Source organism: Pyrus communis, chromosome 1 (genome assembly GCF_963583255.1).
Source record: "Pyrus communis chromosome 1, drPyrComm1.1, whole genome shotgun sequence".
Taxonomy (NCBI): Eukaryota; Viridiplantae; Streptophyta; class Magnoliopsida; order Rosales; family Rosaceae; genus Pyrus; species Pyrus communis.
The window spans coordinates 34224530-34237256 of NC_084803.1; the positions used below are offsets into that span (position 1 = coordinate 34224530).

A 12727-nucleotide genomic window follows, 5' to 3' on the forward strand; every position below is an offset into this window, starting at 1 on the left:
AATATAAAGTAAAACAAATACGAAAAAGAAAAGAATTTATTTATTGTCATAAAAAGAGCAAGGATATATGTATGTAACACATTTTTGGAGGTTTTATGGTAATTTATCATGCAATGTAATATAATTTATTTTTCTTTCCAAATCATGTTATGTGATATGGGTTGACAATTAATTTATATTCAATGGCAATGAGTTTGGAGTTATGGAGAGATTTTTCAACGTGACTGTCATATTATCTCATGATGTTATAATTTCACTAATATTATACACGTGAGTTTGTTTATAATTAATATACCTTTGGATAGGAGTAGACTTGTAAACAGGTCGGATTCGGATCAGATCAGTTTTAATCTGTATCCGAATTCATTTACAATCAGATTAAAGGATTTGGTACCCATTCATATCATCGGATCTCACTTGTCGATCCGAATCCAATTAGCATCGAATTTTAGATCAGATCAGATCCTTGTTAGATTTAATTTAAGACCTGGAAAAGATTAAAATACCACTAGTAACATCATTATTTTATTATTTTTAATTAAGAGTTTCATATTGAATAATAATAAAGTAGGATACAAGTAAATAAAAATAAATAATATGTTATATTACGTCGGATCAGATCAACCTTGATCCATATCCATATTCATTTATAATTGGATTATCGAACTTGGGTCTTATTCAGATAATCGGATTGGAAGGTGCGATTTATAGTCTGGTAATTACATCATATTCGGAATCGGATCCAGGACAAAATTCGATCCTTTGACAGATCTAGCTATAAGGACTTAGTTAAAAAAAAAAAAGTTTATTTCCACTAATACGTCTTGAGCCATTAATACATGACCTTGTATTAGTGTTTCAGAATGTCACATCAACAATAAGTACATGAGTTAATAACACTACGTAACTGTTTGATAGTCCTATTTAAAAGTGTTTGTGATTTTATTGATTAAAGCTTTCTGGCCTGCTCGAGTTCTTGAAATTGATTCTTCTTCTCTAGTATCTCTTGTATACAAAATCGCTATATGAAAATACACATACATACTATATTATATATGAATTGGCTAACTATCACATCCAAAATTCACTCAGTTTTAGACATTTGACAATGTAAGATAAGTAGATAACACAAACACACGTTCGTTCGGTGGTAATAATCTCGTGAGGTATAAATAGGGTCGTCAAAACATTGGACATGTCACATACATAATTCAGGAGAGTGGTCCCCACCAAACAGGCAAAACCCGTAATAAAGCGAAATCCACGCTGGCAGATTCGTCATTTAAAAAATCCCAATCCAAGGAAAAGACAAGGGCAAACGAGGGTTGTCGAAATTACGTAACCGTACATTGCCCCTATGGGCAAGGCTTCCAGCCTCGTGAATCTTCATATTCCCTGGCGATTCCGTCACGTCACGACGAGACGACGGAGGAATACGAAAGGAATAGCACGGGGGCAAATTCGTCAACTGAAAAAATGGAACAAGAAAGCTGACGCGGGGGCATGGGAGTGGGGGCAGTATTTCGTTGGCAGCAGCAACGTTCCCTAGGCAAAAGCCGGCTCATCAATTCTCCGTCCCTCCTCCTTCTTCCTTCTTCCTTCACCTTTTTTCATTTTTTATTTGTTTTTAAAATTATTTATTTATTTTTGGGTTTTGTATTTGTTTTGGGGTTTTCTCTCTCATCGTCTTTACTCTCTCTCTCCTCTTAGTTTCTCTCTCTATCCTTTTCTCTGCTGCGCCTTGTGTTGGTTTGTAGGATTCCTATTCCCACCTATTTTCCCAAAACACAAAGCACTCAAAAAAGAGAAAGAGAAGACCCAGCAAAGACAAAAGAGAAACCCAAATTCCAAAAAACCAACAAAAAGAGCAAACATCACCCATTGCTCCGCTACAAACGCCCACCGGATTTCGTCTTCCGGCGACTTCAGCAACCCCAGTGTTGCCGGACTGACCCAGGAGCGAGAGGTGAGAGTTCAGAGCTGTCCGCTTTGCTGTGAGAGTGCTGTCACTGTTTGCGTTTTTGTGGGTTGTGGGTGTGTATATATGTGAGGCAAAAATGCGCGAAGCACTGCTGTGTGAATCGCCGAGCGACGTCGTTTCCCACCCCAAGAAGAAGAGGTCGGAGGAGGAGAAAGGGGAGAGAGAGCTGTCGACGCAGTTGGTGTTGGCACCGGCGGCGGTAGCTTCAGTCGGCCGCAGCCGATCTCAGGCGACGACGCGGCGAGTGACGCCGACGACGACCACTACCATCTCGACTTTCCCCACCACGACGTCGTCGAGCGTCGAGAGGCACCTGCCGAACGGAGATCTCTACATCGGGAGCTTCTCCGGGTCGCACCCGCACGGATCCGGCAAGTACCTCTGGGCTGACGGGTGCATGTACGAAGGGGAGTGGCGACGTGGCAAGGCGTCAGGGAAAGGCCGGTTTTCGTGGCCATCGGGCGCGACTTACGAGGGCGAGTTCAAGTCGGGTCGGATGGAGGGGCGCGGGACGTTCACGGGATCCGACGGGGACACGTATCGGGGCTCCTGGTCGTCGGATCGGAAACACGGGTTCGGGGAAAAGCGGTACGCGAACGGCGATTTCTACGAGGGTACGTGGAAGCGAAACGTCCAGGAGGGACAAGGCCGGTACGTTTGGGAGAACGGCAATGAGTATGTCGGCGAGTGGCGAAACGGCGTCATTTCAGGTCGGGGCATTTTGATTTGGGCCAACGGGAACAAATACGACGGGCAGTGGGAAAACGGCGTTCCCAAAGGTAACGGAATATTCACCTGGCCTGACGGCAGTTGCTATGTTGGGACATGGAACAAGGACTTGAAGGTTCATCAGCTTAACGGGACATTCTATCCGGCTAACGGCGGAAAGGAGCAGAGGCTGACCGACATTGGGGATTTCGGGGCGGAGAATCTGACCATTACGATGCGAAAACGCAGCGTTTCGTCGGTGGATGGGGCGAGAGGGAGCTTGGCGGAGAGGACTTTCCCCAGGATTTGTATTTGGGAGTCGGATGGGGAAGCTGGGGATATCACTTGTGATATCATCGATAATGTGGAGGCTTCGATGTTGTATCGAAACGGCACCGCTGTCGATCGAGATGGGTTCGGGAAGTTCCGGCGGAGTCCTTGTTGTTTCTCCGGCGAGCCCAAGAAGCCCGGCCAGACTATTTCCAAAGGGCATAAGAATTACGATTTGATGCTCAATCTTCAACTGGGCATTAGGTACTTATTCCATTTTGTCGATTTTGCTAATTTACTAGTTTTGGAGTGAGTTTAAGTTTTTGGGTTTGATTTTTTGGAGTCTGGTGTTTGATATTTGATAGGTACTCAATTGGGAAGCACGCTTCGATAGTCCGGGACCTTAAGCCCAGTGATTTCGATCCGAAGGAGAAGTTCTGGACCAGGTTTCCACCCGAAGGATCGAACAAAACGCCGCCCCATCAGTCGTTTGAGTTCCGATGGAAGGACTATTGTCCTATGGTGTTCAGGTATGTTATGCTTTTCAGCCCGTAGCTCTATATTTTGGTTGATCACTTATTGTTGGATTACCATATTTTATCAATTGAATACTATAACTGGAAGTTCTGATGACAAGCATTGAGCTATTCGAACTACATTCTTACGAGTTTTGTTACTAAAATGTAAAAACTCAAATCGTTATTTCAGACGTTTGAGGGAGCTATTCCAAGTAGATCCTGCCGATTATATGCTGGCTATTTGCGGAAATGATGCGCTTAGGGAGCTTTCTTCTCCAGGGAAGAGTGGAAGCTTTTTTTACCTGACTCAGGACGATAGATTTATGATTAAAACAGTCAAGAAATCAGAAGTCAAGGTTAGTTGCCCACCTGTTTTGACTTCTTTAGTATTCATTTTATACTTAACTGGAGACAATTGGACATTTCTGGGGCATAATTAGCGCTCTGCTGACATGTTTGTTTCCTAAGTACTATGTTTTCTTCATTCGGCATTTCAAAGGTTGACGTTGCTGAAATGATCTGACTAGTTTTTCGTTTTCAGGTGCTTATCAGGATGCTTTCGAGTTACTACAGACATATGTCTCGGTATGAAAATTCTCTTGTGACAAAGTTCTATGGTGTGCATTGTGTCAAACCTGTCGGTGGCCAGAAGGTACATGTTGGGGAGACTAATTTGCATTGGTTAGAACAATCAAGCTCTTTGTTCAATGATAGGACGTATTTTCTAACTTTTGTCCTTTGATTGGAAAACAGACGAGGTTTATCGTGATGGGCAATTTGTTCTGCTCTGAGTACAGAATACATAGACGATTTGACTTGAAGGGATCCTCCCATGGTCGAACAACTGATAAGCCTGAAGGGGAGATTGATGAAATCACAACTCTCAAGGACTTGGATCTTAACTTTGTGTTTCGCCTCCAAGGAAAATGGTACCATGAGCTTATGAAGTAAGTCTGAGTAATTCCCCCTCTCCTCCCCTTTTTGGAATTGTTCTCTCTTAGCCTTGTACTAATTAGGTTAGACATTTGCAGGCAAATCGATCTGGATTGCGAGTTTTTGGAAGCAGAGAGAATCATGGATTACAGTCTTTTGGTTGGTCTTCATTTCTATGATGGCACTACGTATGACAAAATGGGGCTTTCACCATTTTATTTGCGCTCTGGTAATTTTAACCTTATCTTCCTCGTCAGGTTATTGTAGGTTAAGTAATTTTGTGTGTACGAGAATGCTAAATCGAGTGTCTGACCCTTGTAGGCCAAAAAGATTCGTATCAAAATGAAAAGTTTATGCGCGGGTGTCGATTTATCGAGGCTGAGCTACAAGACATGGATCGAGTGTTGTCTGGCCGGTATTTTTACGAATCATATCTTGTTTTCTTCTAGCATAAGATATACTCGATTGGTTTGACAAAGATTTATAGAAAGGATACTGTGGTTGAGCTTTTGTCATCTTAGTTATACAATGGAATTGGGTGGGCGGATAATTCCGACATTGAATTCAGTGTCATCAAATGATTGGGTAGCGTTGGTTTGTGGTTTGGATACATGTGGGATCTTGGTAATTTCTTCAAATTCAGGTCATTTGTTATGACCAATATCTCACATAAGCTCTCCTAATGTGAAAATAATACGACTAACATCGATAGATCCTTGCATTTTTACCAATTATTTTTTTTATGGTCGAGGCGTAGGAAACTATATAACATAGATATATGGATAGTGGGTGGATTAGTGGATGAGTTTAGTTTAAAGGAAATGTATTTTACTGATATGCTACTGGATGAATCATATGTTCTAAAACTGATATGAAAACGTGTATTCTCTATCAGGAAACCATTGATCTGTTTAGGAGCCAATATGCCTGCAAGGGCAGAGCGGATGGCTCGAAGGAGTGATTTTGATCAGTACACTCCTGGTGGGTTCAGCCATTTGACCCCTTCACGCAGCGGTGAAATCTACGACGTAGTCCTTTACTTTGGGATCATCGACATTTTACAAGACTACGATATCAGCAAGAAGTTAGAGCATGCATATAAATCGTTGCAAGCTGACCCAGCTTCGATCTCAGCCGTTGATCCCAAGCTTTATTCAAAGAGGTTCAGGGATTTCATCAGAAGAATTTTCATAGAAGACAGGTAGTCTCAAAATGGAAAATCGCCGAGCGCAAAATCAATACTGTTGGATTGGATTAAGAAGATTCAACATATGATCCTTGTCCGACAAGAAGGAAATCTCAAGCAGCTCCGGTGGGTGGATGGAGTAGAAAAGACTTGGGGTAATTGAGAGACGGCTGGACTACAACGGCAACCGCGGCCGGCAGAAACGGCAGAAGCTTTGTGGTTGTTGGGTGAAATGCCGCTCCTATGGCTGAAGAATTTTGAAGACACAGCCAAAGGTGTTGGATGATGGCGGGGGATTTGGGTGGCGTTTGTACATTGGGTTCTGATGTCTTTTTATTTTTAATTCTTTTTTATTTTGTTTTCCGGTTTTAGGTGAATTTTTTGTGGTAATCAAGGAATGTGAAGATTTGAAAGATAGGTGGTCTAGGGAACGGACCAAAATATGGGTTTTCTTCCCACTCAGAAGGTTCACAAAAAAAAAAAAAAAAAAAAAAAAAGGGGGGGAAAAAAAGAGGGTGGAGAGAGGGAGAGACTTGGAATAACAAAGAGTGTACAGGGGAGAGGAGGGTTTATAGAGAAACTATGAAAAAATGGGGGATGGTTTATGCAATTATGCAGATTTGATGGATTTGTATGTTATATTTTGAAGACAATGTTTGAATAATCAACTCAATAGGCCCACGGAATCTCTCTCTCTCTCTCTCATCTTTTTATCTGTTGGGTTAAGAGAAAAGAAAAGGAAAATTGAGGGGTTTTTGTGCAAATGTCGAGTAAAATGGGGTCAGTGGGGGTAGCTTTTTGCAGTGAAAGGAAGGAAGGGGGAGGTGTAGTAGTTGTAGTATCAAAAGCAGAGAAAGCAAAGGGAGAAAGATGCGCTGCCTCTGCCTCTTCTTGTTTACCACTGTTTCTGTGTTGCATCCTCAATTACTGCATTCTACTTTTTACCTATTCAATTCAAAAAATCTAGGATTAAATTTTGTTTTTGGAATAAGCGATATTATCTACATTAAACAATGAGAAACAATGAGGGAGTGCGTTAAATCTTACAATGAGCTAATAATAATGTGGTTCAAATTTATTTTTGGCGAGAATCAAATTTAAGATCTTTTACTTATAAATGAAAAAAAAATAATATTAAATTGTAGTACTAAGTAGTAAAAACCCTAAATTATTAACACTTCGATTTTTTCATCAAAAATTTAAATTAAAATCCAACGGATAAAAACTTCAAAACATAAGATATTCTTTGGTAGCAGTGGATAATTGTTTCTATTCTTGCATTTTGAGTTTTAAACTAAGGAAAATTAATGAAAAATGTTTGAAAACTTTAAGTTTTAACGATAAAGACAAAATAAAGGGTAAAGTTAAAATGAACAGTACTAGAAGCTTTTCGTTAAAATTTCCCTTAAACTATCTCAATCTCCTTTGAAAGTTACTATAATCCTCTCATTTCCTTAATAATAATAATAATTTTCATCATAAAATAAACAGTGAAAAAAAACCAGCAGCATTGAGAGCATTTGTAAAAAACAGAAAGAAATGGTTGCCAAAGCAAAAGTGGGAAGGGGAAACAAAAACAGTGGTCCATTCGACTCATTCCAAGGCATTGACCAAACCAGATGGTAAATAATTTATTTAAGAGGGAGCAGAAACAAAAGATAAATTAGGGCATTGGGAGTGGTGCAATTTTTGCACTTTGCAGAGAGAGAAGAGAGGTCAAAGTTTTGGTCCAAAGCGAGAAAGGAGAAGAGAAATATACGTACACACATATGCATATATATAGTATGGTTTGTGTGTCTCTTTTTTGACCATGGCCTTTCTGGGACCAACTAGAGTCTCATAGCTCAGACCCAAAGCCAGTGTCTGCCTCCCTCTATTGTTATGATGAAATATGATCTCATGAATCTAATTGATTTAATATAATATAGAGATATTTGTCGGTTTGTTCATGAACGAGGTGCTAATTTTCCTTCTGAATTTTAATTTTAACCGATTACCTTTTGAAATTTTATAAAAGTTCAAAGGGGTAATTAGCTAAAACTAAAGTTTGAGAAGAAAACTGACCAATTATAAAAGTTCTGGAAGGTAATCAACTAAAATTAAAGTTTAGGAAGAAAATTTACAGATGTATACAAGTTTAGAGAACAAATTAACAAATATTCCTATAAAATATTGTTTCAAATTTCAAGTAATCATATCCAGCTTTTGTCACCTTTCTTTGATCAATCCGAAGTTTAAGTTGTAGCAATGCTTGCAACATTTTATATGTACAAAATCTTATTTTATTACAAAAGGAAGCCACTGAGAACACAAAACAAAACCTTATTAATAATTAAAACTTAAGTTTTGTGGATAACTGGTGCTGGAAGTCCGGAGCTTGTGATCATCATTTGTGCATCCAAATGAACAATGTAGGGTAGTTCTCGGTAATGCAAGCTTGAGTGGTACCACGTGATTCATAAGAGTCATGAGAAAGAGAAATTTTTATGGAATTGGAATAATCTTTCCAACAATACTTGGTTATTTAAAGAATGAATAGGAGTTCTTACTCAAAATCGTTAGTTGATAATTTATAAAACTTCGTGTTTATAATAAGAAACGTTCATATATAAATCACTATAAAGATTACATCTGCAAAAAATCAATTAAAAATAAAGTCATTTAGTTACCAAACTATATATAAACAAATGAACGAAATTGGTAAAAACATTCCGAACCAGCTATGTATTCGCTAGAATAGATTGACTAAACGACCTTAATTTATTCATTTTTTTTTCATAGATGATCTTTACAGTGTGATTCATAATATAAACGATTCTGATCAGAAGTACAAAACTCTATGACTCAAACACTAAAGTTTTGGGTATGAGTTTGTACACATATTTAAGTAACTAAATATTGTTCTAGTCTATTTGTATTTCTCGTCACGTGATAAACTTTTGATTAAGTTCAGTTCTGTTCCAAAATGGTTATACAGTTCATATTAACACATTATTACACAGTTCGATTGGAAGGTCACAAACTAGAGTATAAAAAAATTGTGTGTTGGTGCGATTATATCACTTGAATAGAAAACATGCATACGGATTTGAAAAGATGGAAGAAATGTCACATATCAAAAGATTAATAAACCTTGAAAGGCTTATAAGAGCATTTCCACCCATTTTGGTAGATTGGCGCTAGAGGGGATTGGGAGGGGTAATTTGCATGAATAGCGAACTGCTTCTTAATCCACTTCCCACCCATTATGAATAGTGATCTGCCTTAACACTTACTGTTCCATTTGATTATTTTATTTTTCATGTATGATTCAATTATTTAATAGGCGAAATTAATTTAGAATAGGATGCTATAGTTACGTTACATGTGCACATTTTATTTTCAAAATTTTCTATTTTTAACGATTTTTGTTAATTTTTATTTACGAAAAAATAAAGACCATTGGATTGAAGTTGCCATTCGAATCAGAAAGTCAAAAAAGTGTCATGTGGCAATTAATATTTCATTCTAGCTTTTGACCCGGCCCCACGCGGCATGTTCATATGGATGATGTCATCCTGCCATGGCTGGGCGTGGGGCTAGAATTGCAGTGGCTCCATCCATGGCTGCATATTTTCAAGACTCACAATAATTGGTGGAGGGTGTTCTGGAGTGGTTTTGGCACCTTGCCATGTTATCAAAGCAAAGTTAGCTCACATGTGAAACTCTGCGGTTTACGTCACTCAATATTTATTATTCACGTGGTTAACTTCAATGTTGTAACACATGAGGGGACGGTGTATGTTAAGAAATTTCCAATATTGAAATATTGAGAAACTTTTGAATGACTTACAAAAAGATATAATTTATGTATTGCCAAGTAGTTTTTGGGTTTGATTGGTGGGCTGATTGGAATATGTTGTGACTAATTAAAATGGACTTGAGTTTAGTTTATTGTTTATTGTGTTCAAATGTAAGATGAACGTGACTGGACATAAATCCACAATAAAGTGGATTATCTAACATATCATTTTACACAGCCACCAAGTTCAAGCTAATGAGAGTAAACACAAGGCTATACTCTTCCCTTCCTTAAGCATTGTATGCTTGTTGCCTTTTCTTTGTCAAATTTTACCTACCAAATTGACATTTAACATTACCCTTTTACTCCTAGAACGTGTTTTCTGGTGCTAATGAGAAGGTTTGGGATTTGACTTTTAAGGTTGTAGGTAGATACATAAACTCTAATTTCAAAAAAATTTATATGATGATGTATCAAAGTCTGATAACAAATAACTTGTTAGCTTACCCTAAAATTAATTCAAACACTTAATTTCTTGCATGTTTACATCATTGTGCTACAAATTTAATGACCACGTCACCAAAATGCATTTTAGAGGTCTCCCACCTTCTTTTTCATTTTTCAAAAAATAAATAATATCAATCATAAACTTGACAACATTTGGTATTCATACCACCCACCTTCAAATGCATCAAAATTCTTCTGCCATTAAAATTCTAGCAAATTTTTGACGTTCTCACTACACCTAAATTTAGATGTATTCTTTAAAATTCTAATCGACTACCCCTCGATTTGGATGTAGCCTTTAAAGTTCTCTTAAATCCCAATTTGACTACACCACAATTCAGTCTTTTAAAATCCTCTTTTTAAATTGTAATTGATTACACTTGGATTTTAAAACCTATTAAAATTCTATCAAATCCTAATTTGATCTATATTATGCTAGGGAGACCAAATTTTGAAACCAAATTTGTAAATCAATTGATGTGTCACTAATAAACAATAAGCACGTTAATTAATACTTAAGTGATAATTCAATCAACAACAACAACAACAACAACAACATTACTCATTAAAATTCCCAACCTGCCCAACACCTAAAGATTGTAAGAAGTGAAGTCAGCCGTCCTGCTGTAAAGTCTCAACTCTCAACCATATTCTTGTACCATTGGGTTTAGGAATTTATAAAAGAACAATTTACACTCTTTAACTTCAAGTTTGAGTTAATTTTAAAAATTAGTCACGAAATTTTAATTTTTTCAAATTATATCATGAAGTTTTGAAATTGTATTAACTAATCAATTTTGTTTATTTGAAGGTCTAGTCCTATAAATTTATGGCGTGCAATATGAAAGCATCTCATGGAAGATATCAAAAGATAAATGTCAAATGTTAATTTAATGGCTGACATGATAATATCACATTTTTTGTTCCTTGAATTCATATTTTTTTCTTCTTATAAATGATATTTGTAAGACCCATTTTAAAAAAGAAATCAATTAAAATAAAATTTCAAGATTAGTTCTTCAATGAGACCCAACAATAAATAATTAAAAAATAGGCTTAATTTTAGCTGTACTTCCTGTAACTTAATTTTAATCTCACTTTTGTCCATATAACCTAAAAGTTGTCACTTTACTCCTTGAAACTCAAAGTTTGCTCCACTTTGCCCCTAGAACTGGAGTTTGATCTCATTTTTCTCCTAAAACTTGAAAGTCGTCTTTATAAAACTTAAAATTCACTCTATATTATCTTAGATCTAGTAATTTCTTATGTGAGTTTGCTAGGTGCGTCAGGCTAATTAATTTTTTTATTAAACTTAATGTTATGTTATTGTTGAATGTTAAATCATAATGAAAATTTATAATCAAATTTATTGCACATGTGACATAGTCTTATTGGGTGTTGAGTTTCACGTATGTTTCAGGAGACTATGTATAAGTTACAGAGAGAAAAGAGAGTCCATAAGTCAAAGTGGCACAAATTTTGTGTTTCAAAAAATAAAGTGATAAGTTTTGAATTATCCGAGCAAATTGAGATCAAAGTGAAATTTCAAGGAACGTAGCTAAAAATAAGTAAACAATAATTGTCAGCACCCTTCTCATACGTCATACTTGTCAATAAAAAAAATCATAAATCAATTCACGTAGAATTGACACATCAGTTAAAGCTTTCTCTTACTTTTTAAATTTGATGGCATAGTATCTGACTCAGTATTGACATGGTCCTAAAGACATTCGATTTGACGTATGAACTGAACTAAACACAATTTGAAACAGAACTGTGCGAAATTGTAGGTTTTGGTGATGCAGAGCTTCAATTTAGGAAAAGCAAAAGCTCGTTTTTATTTATTAATGTAGTGCAAGTGTGCCTTACACGTGTATTAAAATAAACGAGTCCCATAATCGTCGCATTATCAAATTAATGAAGAACTAAAAAATTGATACTTTGTAATTAGTTTTAAAAATCACTCGAAAACTTAAACCGTGTAAAGGTAAAGTTAGCCCTTTAACTAACCAACTAATAGTCGGTGCAACTTGGTGTTTAACTTTTTACTCTCTCTCTCTCTCGCTGTAGTTGAAAGGAAACACTACTGTAATTTTCTCACCAGTTTTTTCTTGGCAGCCAAACAGTAATTGAAACAGAAGACGAGAGTCACGGTTACCCAAGTCTGACGTGTGTTGTTTGGGATAGAGTTGAGTGGCTGCTAACACCGGCTATGTCTAACCTAGCTGGCCATTTTGCTTTGCAAGCCTAAAAAGCATATAAGAAAGAAATTAAATAAATTGTTATTTGTTCAAGACAGTGTCCATAGATTTCATCTGGCAACGGAGATATACGCTTTCCTCTGTTTTATGTGGGGATTATTATGTTCGGACCAATAAAAGAAGTTTATTACCAGTTGTACCATAAATCGTACCCTTCTTTTCTCATTGTGTTGGGGGTATTTCAGACAAAGTCACCGGCCCGGCTGACATATTTAATTTTATTACTTAAATATTAAAGGGAAATTCTTATGATTTGTTTACGTAACAGGAATCAAAATTGGATGAATTAGATTGAAGACGAATTGAATTGAGGAGGAATTAGATCGAGAAGAATCAAAATCCAGATTTCCATAAAAGTTGTTTACTAAAATGTTCTGGAATCAGAATAGAAATAGTAGTGAATCCATAAAATTGTTTACTAATTCAATAGAATCGGAGTGTAAAACATTACAATTACTAAAATGCCCATGTCACAAATCAAATATTTTATGCTGATTTCTTTTAATACAATTTTATATAAGGAAAACTAATGGAAAGAGTTTGAAAACTTTGAGTTTTAATAATAAGGATAAAATAAAGGGT

At 36.7% G+C, this 12727-nt stretch overlaps 1 protein-coding gene across 1 annotated transcript; it reads left to right on the top strand.

The window, feature by feature from the left end:
• The first annotated feature begins 1372 nt into the window (after window positions 1-1372).
• Window positions 1373-6396, top strand: LOC137749472 (phosphatidylinositol 4-phosphate 5-kinase 1-like). Its single transcript, XM_068489572.1, has 8 exons — window positions 1373-3223; window positions 3325-3489; window positions 3668-3833; window positions 4019-4129; window positions 4231-4424; window positions 4509-4639; window positions 4732-4825; window positions 5306-6396. Exons 1-8 carry the CDS (start codon window positions 2058-2060, stop codon window positions 5613-5615), a joined length of 2337 nt encoding a protein of 778 aa, XP_068345673.1. The 5' UTR covers window positions 1373-2057; the 3' UTR covers window positions 5616-6396.
• Window positions 6397-12727: the final 6331 nt, after the last annotated feature.

Coding starts and splice junctions, on each gene's coding strand:
- LOC137749472 (XM_068489572.1), top strand. CDS start 2,058: ATGCGCGAAGCACTGCTGTGTGAATCGCCGAGCGACGTCGTTTCCCAC. Junction 3,490..3,667: donor TATTGTCCTATGGTGTTCAG/GTATGTTATGCT, acceptor TCGTTATTTCAG/ACGTTTGAGGGAGCTATTCC. Junction 4,425..4,508: donor TGGTACCATGAGCTTATGAA/GTAAGTCTGAGT, acceptor AGACATTTGCAG/GCAAATCGATCTGGATTGCG.